The sequence below is a fragment of the Poecilia reticulata genome, linkage group LG20, assembly GCF_000633615.1.
Source record: "Poecilia reticulata strain Guanapo linkage group LG20, Guppy_female_1.0+MT, whole genome shotgun sequence".
NCBI classification, from domain to species: Eukaryota; Metazoa; Chordata; class Actinopteri; order Cyprinodontiformes; family Poeciliidae; genus Poecilia; species Poecilia reticulata.
This window is the reverse complement of record NC_024350.1, coordinates 3484927-3501152: the sequence shown is the minus strand read 5'-3', so window position 1 is coordinate 3501152 and position 16226 is coordinate 3484927. Positions and strand designations below refer to the sequence as shown.

The window sequence follows — 16226 nt, the reverse complement described above, 5'->3', positions numbered from 1 at the left end:
AGACGTATCGTGTGATTCGTCTCTACCCCTGCTCTGCCTCAGACAAAGCCTTTTAAAAAGGAGAGATTCTCAGTAAAGATGATGTTAGAACTATTTGTTCTGAGACCTGCTGGTCAGAACTCACTGCTTCCAGGTTCTGCAGCTGCTCCACAAAGTGTAGAATCACATTTTTCACCCTTAACTTGTGATATACCTCACAGGTTATTGGCTAATATTTAACAGTATCAATGGCCCCAATTTAATATTCACCCTTTTACCTAACTTTTTAAGAGAACGCAAACTTCTGTGTGATGTTAGTTGACATTGAAATATACAAATGCATATGGAAACTTGAATGTACGTATACCTAGAGATCAGTTACCAAACAGACAATGATTGGGATGATTCTGCCTTTTATCATGCTAGAGAGCAGCCGATGGAAAACATTTCTGCTGGTTTCTCAGCTGGACCCAATAGATTGATTTAGCTCATTTAGATGTTTGAAAACAGATTTCCTAAATATTCCAAACAGACACTGCCTGTATTTTAAAGCTGTGGAACATTTCTGGAAATATATAATATATTATATTAGGTAGTTATGGAGGTGGGTAGGCAGGCTGGCAAGTAAGTAGATGGAAAGATAGATATAGGTAGTGAGCTAGCTAGTTAGGCAAGCAGGTAGGAAGGAAAGAAGGTAGGATGGTGGATAAGTAGGTAGGTAAGTAGTTATTATCCTGCGAGTAGATTGTTCCACCTGAACTAAATTGCAGTTCCTCCAAAGTCCTCTTGACTGTTTTACTGATTCTTTCTCCACCTGAGAGGTGGGTTGAGGTAGAAGACCAAGTCTTACTATGCTTGCAGTTGTCCCATACTGTTCTGTTTTCTTATGACAAAATGGTTCAGCCTGTCTGCTGTATATACTTTTATCTTCACGAGGTTCTCAAGAGCAGCACAGTACAGCTGAGATTAAATTATACTTTCGTTATTTATATTTACTAATCAGGGGTCTTCTGAAAACAAGGTTGCTCAGAATTTTATTTAGTCACATTAAAAGAAGCTGAATACAAATCCATGCCACATTTGTCTATTTTTATGGTTTTATAGTTTCCCTTCCATTTTACAGTTATGTGATTATTTGTGTTACTCACAAATAAAATTCTAATAAATTACACAGAGCTGTGTGCTTGTTGTGCAGCAATATATAATTTTTGCTTATCTATCTATCTATCTATCTATCTATCTATCTATCTATCTATCTATCTATCTATCTATCTATCTATCTATCTATCTATCTATCTATCTATCTATNTCTATCTATCTATCTATCTATCTATCTATCTATCTATCTATCTATCTATCTATCTATCTATCTATCTATCTATCTATCTATCTATCTATCTATCTGGTGATGTCACTTGGTGCGCCTCCCCTGCAGTCCACACAAGGACTGAAATATTTAAATATTTCTCCTCCACTTCAAACTTTTCCTCTTTTTCCCCCCTCCTCGGCGCTGCCTCCAGTCAGAGCACCGGGAAACGGTGGGTGTGATGCCGCTGAACGCGTGGCTTCCGTACCGCTGTCAGCGCGCGCTCTCTGCGGTTCCTCGGTCATAAAAAAAAACAAAAACACGAAGACGCCGTGAGGCGGCAGCTCCGCGCAAAAGAAGGAAAGGACTGAGGACCCCCGGAGGAAAGTGGCCGCCCGAAACCTGGCAGCATGAGGTTCCTTCTGAGCGTCCTGTACCCGCTCCTTTCCCTCACCGTGTTCGGACTCTATCCGTCCATGGTGAGTTTGCTTCTTCCTACATTTTGCCTCGTCTGCTGTCCCACACTTGTTCCTTCTGAATGACAATGAAATACTGCTCTTACTGCCATTTATTTTGGAGTTTGATATTCGGAGCGATGCGCCGTTGCTCGTTTCTTTATACCGACAATACAAACTCAACTGAAAACTCCTAAGATAAGATAATATTACTGATTTAGCTTGATTTAATCTGACTAGTAGATTTAAAGTTGGGATATTGGCTTTATGGCACGGTTCATGGTTTGTTCTGGAAAAGACAGACTGGATATATTAATGTGAGAATTAAATATGTTAAAATGAAACAGGAATAAGCAACAAGCACAACATTAGCAACAGTGACTGCCTTCATCAATGGTGATTCTCCATCTTCCAACATAACCTGTGCACTATTAAAAATTGTCTGTAAAAATAACAAAAAAATTGTGAAAAGGCTAAATTTATCATAACTGATGGTGATCAAGCTACACTTTCATTTTTTTCTCCAAAATGTTTAAAGAGACATAAAATATTACAGTTAGGTAAAAAGAGTGGGAAAAAAATCCTGAAACTAAGCAAAATTACATATAATCAAGGTTACACTTCTGTATCAAATTTCTGTAGATTTAAAGAAACAAAATGATGTGATGGTTTTCTACTTTGCATCATTTCATTTCAATCTGTCAGATTTGAAGCTTAATTAGCATTAGACAAAAATAAGGTATTAACTATCACACTGAAATCAAATGAAGTATATTTTACTGTGACATACAGGGTGTTTGTAGTTTGTAGTAAATTTCTGGCAACAGCATTTTGCAGGATTTTACCATTAATTCCATATATATATATATATATTTTTTTACAATGCATTTAGACCTTATGTGGCTTGTGTGTATGCTGTGCACTGTCATGTGTTTGTGTCACAGCCTCAGTACCCTGCACAAAAAAGAAAAAACACATTCATCTTTATGTCTGCCTGTTCCTGTCAAGATGCTGGCTTATTGCTTGAACCTAACCTTGAGCGGTTTTGTTGGCAATGGAGATGCATGCTCAGATCATGGTAAGACTAAAGTGCAATAACAAAAAGTCGCATATGATAAATGGGAGGGACACTGTGCTGCTTGGGGATCAGGGTCTCTGTGTGTTAGTGATAGTGGGGGAGCTGCTGTCCACTCCTGCTGGTGGTGAATCCGCGACATCGTTGCTCTGCTTCCCTGCCTTTGCAGAAAAACAGAGGCGTCTTCAAGGAATTAAAACCAGTTTTCTAAACCTTTTTCTTTTTTTAACGGTTCTGTGAAGACGTAGTTGCTCATTCGCTCTCTAAAATCAGATTCTTTGGTTAAGAGATTGGTGACTAATCAATTAGAGCACTAATCTAGTCAATGCCAGTTTTGTTAGTCAGATCATGCCTTATGTCATTTGCCAGGAGGAAATACGGTTCAGAACTGTTTTTATTTTTTATTTTTTTGTTATTAAAATGATTTGACATACCTTTTCTAGATATGCAGCAAGATTGACTGATTCATATTTTTCGATTCTAATGATTAAGAACAGAGAAAGTGCAGAAAAAGAACTAAAATATGTATTAATTGTACAATATATACTACAAGATATATATCCTGTTTTTTAAAAAATGATCAAGATACAAAATTGGTTGTAGCATTTTCTGACTGGAAAGGATTTCTCAGTTTTGACTGCTTAAACAAATACAAGGAAGAATGTTTTACATGTTTAGTGTTTGACCCATTGTTCCCAAATCAGACACAGTCTAGAGAAAATCGGCTAATCAGGTCCGCTGGCCAACAGATTGGTGCGTTTCTACCCGTTCCTGCTCGGTGCTTGTCGAATGCATTTGGTCTTGATATTTTAGAAGAATTTCTAAAGTTCTCAGTTCATAAGAAAGTAGTGAAATTACTTTCGGTGAACTATCCCTGTGCAATTATCTCTGTGCATATTGTTGGCTCTATGAAGCCAGTTTTTATCTTTCATCGGCTTCTGATAATAATTGCCAAGCTGCCATTAAGGCAAAAAAAAAAAAAAGGAGACATTATTTTATCTGGAGCTGCATGCAAATTGCTTCAGCCTTTCAGCCTCGGTGTTTTCGATTTGTCTGGGAAGACGAGCCTTTCATGGTATTATACAGAGCTGGAAATGATTAAGCTGTCAGTCTCGGGCTGTCAGACCTTGTACAGGAGGCTTTGTTCAGGGGTGGCAGTCATTACTTCTCGGCATTTAACTGTATGTGTTTACGGATGCCCCAGAACGACCCCTGCAGCCGTTCACACAAGCTTTAGCTTTGCAGTTTTGGGAGAGCATTTTAACTAACCGCTTTCTGAAATAAAGGGAGTATATGTTGAGCTAATGGTATGGATTTTTCTTTGTTGTGGTGATTCGGTTTGGCATCTATTGCTGCTGCAGTGTTCATGAAAGATCCCTTAAGAGCTTTTGGGATGTAATGGAATATTTGCATGGAGATATTTTCCCCCTATCATCTTGGCCTGCTGGATAGTTGCACATTGGTTGCTAATTGAACCCAGGTACTATTCTCATCATAACTACAGTTAGGGTTTTACCCCTGTGACTGTAAGACATGTGGTTAAAGGAGACAGATCATCTTAAAGGGAGCAGTGTTATGTATGAATAAGTTTTGTAAACTTTATGTCATGCCATAATGTTAATCACTCATGAAAGTCCAGAGTTTTACCCCCAAAACTCTGCCATGGAGTTGTAGTCCCACAGAGCATCCCGCCCCTGCAACGTCCTTGCTCAGCTCCTTCAGACTAGCAGCAGCAGCAGAAAATGCCAAACAACCTGGCGGAACTGCAAGTTCACACAAACTACTTCTCAGTCCAATGCGCCAAAGAATGGTTGTTTATGCCACCAAGAGATGTTTTTGTTCTTTTATTTCATAATGAGGGTCCATCTGAAAACATAGTATGATTTTATGGGGTAGGAGTTCATAAGCTTCTTACTAGGGGTGCACCGATTTATTGGCCAGCTGATTTATTGGTGCCGATTTTCTTAATTTTGAGAGATCGTGAACAGCCGATTTTTACACGTGAAGCCGATCTTATCCACCAATCTTATATAGCTTGCCAAATGTGCAAGAATCAACCACTGTCCTCTTTTGCTCTCTGGTGAGAAAGGTTTGACTGACAGACCAGCTCTCCAAGTTGTATCTGCACACTTATAATTAACAATAGTGACCCCACTGTTGCCAACTCGACAACTTTCTTGCTATATTGAGTAACATTTCAGACAAAAAAAAATTGGTATCGGCCAAAATCTGAATCGGCAGGTTAAGCTTTTTGAAAGATTAGTAATCGGCAATCGGCCAGAAAACTGCAGTCGGTGCACCCCTACTTCTTACTTCTTCCTACTCCTTTTTGTGCATGTTAAGATTATTGTAGTACAAAAATATATGTCTTTTGCACTTCTTGTTCATGTTTGTTACTTTTAAATTGTTTGGATGGCGTGCTGAAGGTTGAGTGTCGGACAGAGCAGGAATTTCTTAAAGACACATAGGCCCAATTGCAAGGCGTTAATTTTCTTTTATGTCATGTTTTATACAAAGAGCATTTTGATTACAACTGAAGGTGACATAGTTACTTGATTGTGCTACAAAATGGCACTATGTTCCTGTAAAATACATAATACCCCTTTAATAGAGTATAATGTCAAGGTAATGACAAAACCCTAACATGCTACATAATTTGGCTACTGATTTTATTACAGTTAAGAACGGTATACCTTAGGCCTGCACAATATATCACATATTGTGATATTAGTGCAGCGCTTGATTTGAAAACACTTCATACAATCCTAGAAAATTTAGCTTCAATAAAGCAAATAGAAGTGATTCATGAAATTGAAATTCATTATCAAACATCTTTAGTGATCATTTTGAATATTGTTGCATTTTTATGAAAATGTGGGCCCATATCGACAGCCAACAATATTACTGCTATGTTAAAATCGGCCAACTTTTATGGGCCTTATGTCATATATTATGTTAAAAAAAGAAGACTGACATCAGTCAAAGTTCCTATACAGACCAAACGGCCACCATCACTCAAATCTAAAACAAATGGGAAAGAAATGTCATCGCTTGGCAGCTAGGAAGAGAGAAGCTGTTCAGATGAGAGCTCAGACTGCATGCAGTGTCCCTCGTTGGCAAATCACATAACTATGTTGATGCCAGGAAGCCAATCAGATGGAAAGATTCAAACTGGAAACATAAACAGATTTGTATGGATTAAAGTTCAGAAGACAATTATGATAATCACCCACGTTTGCTTCAGCTCCACCATCCACAGCAGGATCTGTCAGGGCTTGGGGATCGTCATAGTAAAATGTGTAAGGTCAAACATCTTCCGATTCAAATGAAACACACGATTTAGATAGACTGCCTGGTGAAAAAATTTCTCAAAAAGTAGGTTTCCGCTGCCATCTGATCAGCTCTATCCTGTTGTGATGTCGTTAGACAATGCAAACGTTTGTGAAGCATTTAGTGAGATTTTGCAGTGAGCATTCATATGCAGTTGTGTTTTTATTTCTGTGTAAATTTGTCAGGGGAAAATACACCACATAATAGCGACTCTAAAGACTACTTACACCCAGATGACTTAGAGTTTTGTATACAGAAGGACTGAAGCTAAAATGCATCTAATTTTTTTCATCATGAAGCTTAATTTGCTTTAGAAGGTTGGGTTAGAAAAAGTCCTTGCCTTGGTCTATTTTCCAAACACTAACACCAGACCTCCTGTGAAACATTTTATGCCCATAACACACTTACAGAGAAAGTTAATTCTCCAGTAAAATGTTTAATATGAATTTTAAAATATGAAACATTCTTCTGTTTGAGTTGGCTATGCTCCCTTTGAGAGATTTTTAACAGACTAAAAAGCTCTTTCTCTTGATCTTTAACTTCTAAAAGGAATATGATGATGCAATGCACAATTTTAAATCAATAGGTCAAGGCTAACGTGACCTTGATGCAGCAAAGCAAATCAAAACAATCCCCCTACATCATGGAAAATGTGTTGGATGTTTCCTGATTAGTTTTGTTATACACTTTCACATTTCTGCATATCTGCCTCAGGTCTCAGTAGTGCAGGAAGATGCATAATTCCATCCAAAGATTTTTATTAGCGTTTCAGTATTGGGGGCTGCACAGTGGCGCAGTTGGTAGAGCTGTTGCCTTGCAGCAAGAAGGCTCTGGGTTCGATTCCCAGCCCCAGTCCCCCTCCATGGAGCCTGCATGCCCTCCCTGTGCATGCGTGGGCCCTCTCCGGGCACCCTGGCCTCCTCCCACAATCCAAAAACATGACTGTCAGGTTAATTGGCCTCTCCAAATTGACCCTAGGTGTGAGTGTGTGTGCATGGTTGTTTGTCCTGTGTGTCTGTGTTGCCCTGCGACAGACTAGCAACCTGTCCAGGGTGAACCCTGCCTCTCGCCCAGAATGTTAGCTGGAGATAGGCACCAGCAACCCTCCCGACCCCACCAAGGAACAAGGGTGTAAGAAAATGGATGGATGGTTTTGGTATTGTACATTTGGGAGACACAGAAAAGCTTTGATGTAAATTCTGTTTTACCTCTGGCTGTATGTATGTTTAAGGTTGGTGTCAAGATTCCTCTCCATTTACCTCTACTCATCTTCCCGTCAACTCTGAACAGCTTCCCTGTTCCTCCTGAAGAAAAAATATAAATCCTTTTATTAGGGTTCTGCCTTTTATTAGGGTGTGTTCTGCAGTATTAGTTGCTGTGTTTTATATTTATATTTGCTAAATAAAGTCAGCTGTGGACTCATCTGAGCAGAGCAGCTTCCATTAACATGCTGATTTTGACAAACTGCAAACAGCATCTTATATTGCTGAATTCATCCACTAGTGGTCACTGCGGTTTATTTCAGTGTTTCAAGGTACTTAACAGTGAACTTAACAGTACTTAACAGTTTTTTTGTCGCCATCTTTTGAGGCAAGCAAGCTAAACTAACCTTAAAACTACTTCTTACTTACGTTTTTGAGTATTGCCCAACATGGTGAGTTGATGTTGGATGTTGTAAAGTTTTGAGAGATTGTTTTTCGTTCTACATGTGGGTTTTGGCAAGTTAGCTTTAAGCTAATGGAAATGCCAGTGTTTCATGGGTTATTTTGTACATTAGCAGCTAATTAGCTCTCATTTATTGCACAGTGGTGTTTAAGGCTGATGTGTTCAAGGAGTAAATGCACTTTACAGTTTGTTGTTCAAATCAAACATAATTGGTGACGTCATGCTCATATCAGACTTTAAAGATTTAAATCTTTGTTTAAGTTTGTGTTGATTTGGATGTACAAGATTAAGATTGAAGTCCATGTAACGACACTGCTGCATGTTTATTTGTACTTTACAGTCATGTTTTATAAAATAGAATATGACTCAATGAGGTACATTTGTCATAATAAAGTACAGTTTGAATATAATAACCTCTAAGAAGGTATTAACCTTTCATTAAAGTCACATTTCTACATCATTTTTTTTGTATTTGTCTGATGTAAATGCTTATTTAGCAGGAGTAAATGAAATATTTATTTAACCAGAAGTAAAGGCTAGAGAATAATATAACATTTTCAATAACATTCCAATTGACTGAATATGACTGTGTTTTCACTGGTATGAGATGTTGATTCTTTTGAAATTGATGGAATTTCTATCCAGTCTTTCGCATTTTTCTTCCAAAGAAAGCAAAGCACTAGTAAAAGAATAACAAAGGTCAAAACTTAACTTTTAAAGACAGAAGTTTTACTGTGTAATAAGGCTGTAACAATTTTTCATGCATTCTGAACCTGCAATGTTTATAGACCTACATATATTTGACGTACTTTGCCCATTTGACTAATCTTACTTTATTATTCAAATGACTTTCATGCTGCAGTTGAGCTGAGCTCTCTTATTCCAGGTAATGTTTCATTACAGTAGAAACAAATCCATCCTTTTTAGCATATTTGGCGTTTGATATGGCATTTGACAGACAGATATGGCATTTGACAGACCAACACAACGAAACGCATTAATGTGAAGCGAAAGGCAAAGGCTTCACGCAAGTAAAGCCTAGTGGCCCGCCAGGCTTATCTTTAGCCGCATTGATTACTGCAACAGTGTCTTCACAGGTCTGACTAATAAATCAATCAAAGAGCTGCAGCTAATCCAGACCGCTGCTGCTCGTATTCTCACTAAAACCAGGAAGATAGAGCACATAACACCAGTTTTAAAGTCCCTACACTGGTCTGCTCTGCATCCCCAGAACCAGAACCAAATGAGGAGAAGCAGCATTCAGTTTTCTTGCACCACAAATTTGGAATAATATAACTGTAAAACAGCTGAAACACTGGGTGCCTTTAAATCTGAACTTAAAACCCACCTGTTTAGAGTTGCTTATGGTTAAATTAGGGTTAGAGTGCGGGTTTTGATGTCTTTGACGTTTTTAATGTGTTTATCTTTACTTTTTATCTATTTATAAATTTCTTTTTTATTCCTCTTTCTCTGTGTTTAGTTTTTAATGATGTACAGCCCTCCCGGAAAGGCGTGGGTACTGTCCCCCACTCGTAGCCCTATTTGGGTTAGAGTCCCTTGAGTAGACCGTGGGTTAGAGTCCCAGTTAAATGACGTTTAACTAAAGTCCTACGGGGTTTAGAGTCCTAGTTGACGACGTTTCTAAAAACCTAGAGGTTGCAGTCCCTGTCAAACAGCGTTTTGACTAAAGTATCAGATCGGGTTTGAGTCCCAGATAGGGAGGCAGAAGTTAAAACCATAGGAAACATTTCAGATTTTTAAAACATTTTTTAAAAAGCATAAAACCAGGTTTTCTTTTTCTTTCACTTCACAGTATTTTCTGCTTTGCTTTTGTCTGCCACATCTAATTCCAGTAAGATACATACACACACTCACATTTTGTTGCAATGAAAACTGTGTGTGCGTGCGTGCGTGTGTGTGTGTGAATATTTCTACAAGGCACTTTATATCACCGCTGAGCATGAGCACTGCTTGGATGATTTGAGTCTTTCCACATCGTTTCACTCACAGATTGGGCTTTGGCACCTGTAGGACGGGGTTATTTGTGTAGGCACTTGCCCTCTTGTTAGCCATTGTATGTAGGTGGCAGGCACGCAAACACGCTACACACAGAAAAAGCTCACATCTGAACACAAAAGGCAGCGGCTTTAAACCTCCACTTCCACTCAAAGGTTTTAGGTCACATAATGAGACTCTGATCGCATAAACAAAAAAATAACAAAACATGAAATGAAGTGTGGAAATGACAGGAAAGATCACACAGAGAAAATGTGACACCCTGTCAGTAATACAGCATCCTTTTGCTTGTTACTCATTTCAAACATACAGGGTGCTTTTGAAGTAATTTTCGGAGGGGGCATAGCCTTCCTCGAGCTGCCACCATTTCTTGCATATTTGATGTTCTTTTCATTCTCGCATTAGCATTTATCTTGATAACGTGCCCGGGGTAATTTATCTGGGTTTGCAACAAATTAAAAGATGCCGAAAGGTTTCATTCCTCACGCGACTATTTTTCACCCAGGAGGTAAACTGAAGATGTCACTTTTTAACCATTCGTCAACACAGTTAGGCCGCAAAACCGACAGGAAAATGATTACCTGAAAGTACTCATCCGAAAACTGATCCATCAACATCGGCTGTATGAATATCTGTAATTACAAAATGCGGCTTTGAGATAAATGACGAATATGATGCTTTAAACATTATTTATTTATTTAATTATTTTTCTTAACTTCTTTGTGCTCCGCTGAGTGTGGCTCCGATAATAACACATCTAGCCATAATTACAGGAGTTGTGACGTGATGTTGAAACTACCAGGGGCACAGTTAGAGCTCTCTCCCTGCTCCGTGATGACTGTAATTACAGCCTAAGAAGTCTCTGTATCAGATAGATATCACTTCAAGGGAGCTAAAAGGCTGGAATGTGAGGGAAAGCCATTTGTGACCTCCATGTATTTATTTTGTAGTCCAGCCGCAGGAGACTTTTTAATTCATTACTGTAATGAGGACAAAATGTAAAATAACCTACTTAGCAGCTGGAAATGCAGGAGTTTATACAGAAGCACAAGAAGATGAGTTTATTTCAACTTTATTGTATAAAATGTAAAGGTTTTTGACAGTCTCCACTAAAAGCAGAAAATATTTTGATGGTGATTATTTATTTAAATACTTTGTCTTGGTTGTAATTTTTATACTTTAAATATCCACAATTATCCAGATCTCTTGCTCTTTCTCTTTCCCTCTCTTTGATAGAGAGAAGAATTGTTATATATCTCCAGAATTTGAGACGTTGTTAGAAATACTAGCAGTGGGACTTGAGGAATATTTTTATTAGTTATTTATTGTTTAGTCTAAAACCATATATCGATGAAAAGAAGACTTACAATTTATAGGATATTGAACGGACATAAGAGCTCAGCAACAAAAATATTCTTAGATTTTAATTATTTAATTATTTAGGTTTTTCAACCATTAGATTGCTGCAAAGTGCTATTATTATGCCCAATCAGTTTTCAAACATTTTATTAATCCCTGATTATTCCCTTTAAAAAATTATCTTTAGAAATGGGAACTATGGACGTTCACATTTTCTTTTCCAATTAAGATCATATTTTAGGCTTGAATAGCTTCAGTAGTAAGCTAACTCATTTTAGCAACAACAGTCTTGTCCAGCTTCCCATCAGATTGTTTCATGAAGCAAAAATTAACCCCCGGTGGACCAAGAGCCTGCATTGTTTTGTTTATAGATGTTGTTTGTGTGTCAGATTAATGGGTGGTACTGGAAACACGCTGCAAAGTTTCCGGCTCGGGACTTTTGTATGGAAAAAAACAACAAATACAATTAATTGCATCAAAGTTTTCAATGTATTGAAATCTACAAAATCAATTAACACAATAACAATGACACATTAAAATCCCAGCCTTAAATGTACCTTTCATTCTGAGACTTAAAAACTGCCATACAAAAGGTAACAGCTATAAATTTCAAATTCGGTTTGTATTTCTGGGAATCTAATAACTATTTCATTAAAGCCGTAACTTTAATAAATTTATTGTTTTTTAAGTTATTGTTTTGCAAACTCTGTAATCACTGCAGACGAAATCGATGCCGAAGATTAATTTTCACCATTTCGTCGACTGTAGAGCAAAGTGTGGTCTCTGCTGTCCTCACCGAACACATGAGCTAGTTAGCGAGCTTTGCTGGGCATTTAAAGGAATGTTTGTGCTTGCAGATTTTTTTTTCTTTTATTCGAAGCAACAAGTCTGGGCACTTTGATGAACGTCTTACCAAGAACTATTCACTTCTCTCAAACCGCTCTGAAGCAAAGGAAAGTAGTTGAAGCAAATAAATTGCTCTATAACTTCAAAGAGCCTGCTGGAATGTGCTGATCATATTAATGGGGTGGTATTTACTAGCTAAAAGCTGTATTTAAAGGAACAGACTTCGTCTTGCTTCCAGATCGAGATGAAGGTGTAGTTAAAAGGCTCTGAGGCAGCTTTAGCTTTCCATCCCACTGACACCACTGCAGAATGTAATTAGAAAGAGAGAATTTCAAAGGGTTCTTTGAGAGCAAAAAAAAAAATAAAAAAAAAAAAAAAACAGGTGAGCAACCTTTGAGACAACATTTTATAAAATCTGGTCATTCCTGAATCTGTACAACTACATTGACGTAGCATGTTCATATTCCAACATATGTTAAATTGAGATAACCTGAGTTACACCATGAGATGGAGTCGTAATTACAGAAATGATCTGGTGTTATGTAGAGATGCAAACAGAAATCAGCTGTTGTGTTCTTCATTGAACACGTGAATGGAGAAACTTTACATAAGCAACCACACATATCACACACAGGTGTTTAGATTAGCATGTTTTCATGATGTATTAACTTGTAGCGTGTACTTTTCAGTGATGTTATTGTATATACAGCTGTTTGTTGCTATGGTTTCAGTTTTTTCTTTCTTTCAGCAGGTGTAGCAGCAGACTTTTAAGATGCTGACTTGTATTCTTTCTGTCCTTTTTTCTCTCCTCTACTCTTATCTTCTCCATTACCTTTAAACTGTTTCTCCACCCTGTCTTCCTGTCTTTCCCCTATCTTTTTTCTGTCTCAGTTTCCATTACTATTTGAAATAAACCCAAAACATTTTCTAATCTAGTTTATATATTAAGTGGAGCATCATAGCAAAAAAACCCGTAATGAACCGTATATTTACTTCTTGTGAAAGTAGATATGTTGCGTCTCACCTTGACAATCAGACATCAGTTCTGAGTGGCATGTTGCTGGACAGGAGACTGTTAAAAAATCAGATGACTAGAGCTGTCTGACACTTTGAAACTCAAAAATCTGATCTCTTTTCTAGTCAATGCACTATATGTAACTCTACCATATTGTGCACCACCAGCACTCTTCTATGTAGGGACTGTTACTGTGTTAAGAAAACTCACAGTTGGCTGTTTTTAGTTTAAATGAAGTCAGAAGAAGGATAAATATGTAGGAATCTATTTTAAAATGAAAATGTGTTTATGCCACAAGATATTGTGACATGTCTGCAGTTTTTGCTGCATTAAAATACATAGAGAGAAAACAGGATTTTCAGCAGATAACAGGAAGTCTGAAAGTATTACAGCAAATTTGTTTCTTTTTTATGCCTGGACATTCAACATAATCTAGGTTGTTATGTTGGCTCCTTTCTAGACATTTTTAGAGTTACTCCAAGCATCTACATTGTTGATAATGAACACTGGAGTTGCTATTTGCTATGCAGCTAACGCTAGCTACGTTTAATGTACTAAATGCTAATATAAGATGCTATACTCAGTTTAAAAACTATTCATTTGGTTTTTTAAAGAAGTTATTAAAACCCTCCACTACAGCTTCTGCTCTCTTACACATGGCATATATCTTCTCATGCTAGGAGGGCTAGGAAAAATATTTTTGAATATTAGCTGTAGTTGCTAAAGAGAAATCTGAATTATTAAAAATTTTTATCAGCAAGTCAAGACTTTACACAAAGCAGAGATTGGAAATTGGGCACAAAATCCCGATGGCTGCTTAAAGTACTGCCTACGCATCCGTGCTTAAAATTTAATTACAATAAGGCTTGTAAAGCTATTTATTCCTTTCAGCTGATGTACTTCAGCAAAACACTGTGAAGCAGACATTTAACCCGTGGCAAGAAGTTGAGGTACACAGAAGCTCTTTGTTGTTTATCTTTGTTTACGCCTTAATAAGTTTGTGTTGACAGCTGCTTAGTATTCTGCTCGAGTGTCACAGTGTGCCACTCAGCACGGCCTGGAGCTGCCCACCGACTTTACCTCACCGATAATGTTTGATGACTGTTTCATTATCGTCCGTCGCGGTGCTCGTGACTGACACGTCGTCTTGTTCAGGCCCCAGGAATTCACTGAAGCGCACCCTAGAGAAGACACGCGAGAGTGTGAACAAGATAATACGGCAGCTCATTCGGAGTCTGTCTGGGCCGGAATGTGCCGAGGTGCAGCAGAATTATCTATTCAATCTCCTCTTTGGCGAGGTCAGAAAAGGCAAGAAGGTGGCACGCCTCTAGGAAATTAATCTCCCCGCATGCCTTTCACAAGAGTCATATCTGACAGGGAAGATGGCTTTTTCTTTTTGCCGTGTTGTCCCACCCTCCCCACCTCTCTCAACAGTGTTCGCTATTTCTTTGTCAGTGTCTTCTTGTGGCTTTTTTTTTTTTTTTTCCCCCAGCCTTGGGATTATTGCTGTTGCTCCTCTGCTCATGGGCGTAACCATTTGTCACTGCTGTCCTAGATGTCTGCATCGTTGTGGTTGCAGAGCTGGCTGCACATGCAAGTTCATCTTCCCCCTGCCATTAGAGCTAAAATGTTAACTCGTTTAAGTGGTATGATCATCAGTTACAGTACCGACGTGCACATACTACTTCACTGGCCTCCGGTTCCCTGGTGGCTTTTTGCTTAGACAGCTTGATAGATGACTGGAGCGATAGCATCTGTTTAGGGCCTCTGTCTTATGCCAGGCAGCGTGGCAGCATTGTTGTGATCAAGACAACAATGCTGCCACCCTGATTTTGTCTTTGAGTGTAATTAAAAGTGTATAGCACAGTTTCAAACACTGACTAGCTAATTCAAACCCAGATTCAGAGAAAGGTAAAAGTCCAAAAATCCAACTAATTTGCTCCACCTGTCAGAGCACTGCTATGTTTTTCTGGGATACAGGGAGACATCTGTGTAAGGAAATTGACTTGACGGACGATTGAGATGCTGATGAAGGGAAATTGATGTCCAAATTTCAGCTGGAACTGGGCTGAGCCTACCTTCATCAGATTATTACATAATTTCATTTCATCCACATACAGCAGGAATCCACAAATCCATGGATTAAGGGCTTCCACAATATGCAGTTAAGTTCTCCTGAGTCCTGCTAACGAATTCATTATTTGACTAAGGTGTGTTGAAGCAGAGGCACGTTGAAATGTTGGAGGACACGGGCCTTTGAGAATTTGAAGACTTCTTGCATAGAAAGTCATTATGCCTTTTGGTAAATGATACCTTCTTACACATCTTTCACCAACTTGTATAATTGTCCACCACCGCTATGAAATTTATGCAACTAAATACTACTTAATGTTATGCTACTAGATGCAGATGCTCTGTCTGCACTGGTGAAGAATCACTCAGCTCTTAATGCAGAATGCTTGGAGTGTCTCCAATCAATGGCAGCTGGACCCGTTGTGCGATTAGTTCTGCTATAATTACTCAACCTCTAGAGATAAAGTTCTTATGCAATCTGATAAAACATCTAATAATAATATCTTTTATTTAACCAGATAAAAACCTCGTTGAGATCTGCAATCACTTTTCCAAGAAGGATCTGGCAAGATAACAGCACCATTTACAGATATCAACATTCACATTTAAGCAGAGAAATACATAAAATATTAAAAACAGCTGATAAAAAACTATCAAAAGCATTAGCAGTAAAAACTCTCTTCTTCCTGATCTTTCAGCAATGTGAGCCACTTTCTCTGTAAATTTAGACTTTTGCTGAAAGCCAGTGATGGAATTTAATTGAGTATTTTCAAGGTTTAGATTAAAAAGGGAGCGGAAAAAGAACAATGGCATATATTTGTATTCAAAAACTTGGTAACACTTTATTTGAAGGGATGTGCATAAGACTGACATGATACTGTGTTATGACAGATGACATAACATCTGTCATGAACATAAAGTCTTTATGAATGTTTATGACAATTGTTAAGTGTCATTCGGTAAATAATGACACTTTTAATGCCAAGTTGCTCTAAAAGTTGCATTAAAAGTCCATTAAAAGTGCCAACTTTGCATGATTTTGTAAATTATTATTTAATGCAAAGTTGGCATTTTTAATGGACTTTCAATGCAACTTTTAGAGCAACT

The 16226-nt window shown here is 38.0% G+C and overlaps 1 protein-coding gene across 1 annotated transcript in view; it reads left to right on the top strand.

Moving 5' to 3' along the window:
- The first annotated feature begins 1473 nt into the window (after window positions 1-1473).
- olfm3a (olfactomedin 3a) overlaps window positions 1474-16226 on the top strand; it is a 38157-nt gene continuing 23404 nt past the window's right edge. Inside the window, exon 1 of the mRNA XM_008438343.2 lies at window positions 1474-1764. Coding sequence (XP_008436565.1) covers window positions 1696-1764 — 69 coding nt within the window. The 5' untranslated portion in view covers window positions 1474-1695. The remainder of the gene's footprint in view (window positions 1765-16226) is intronic.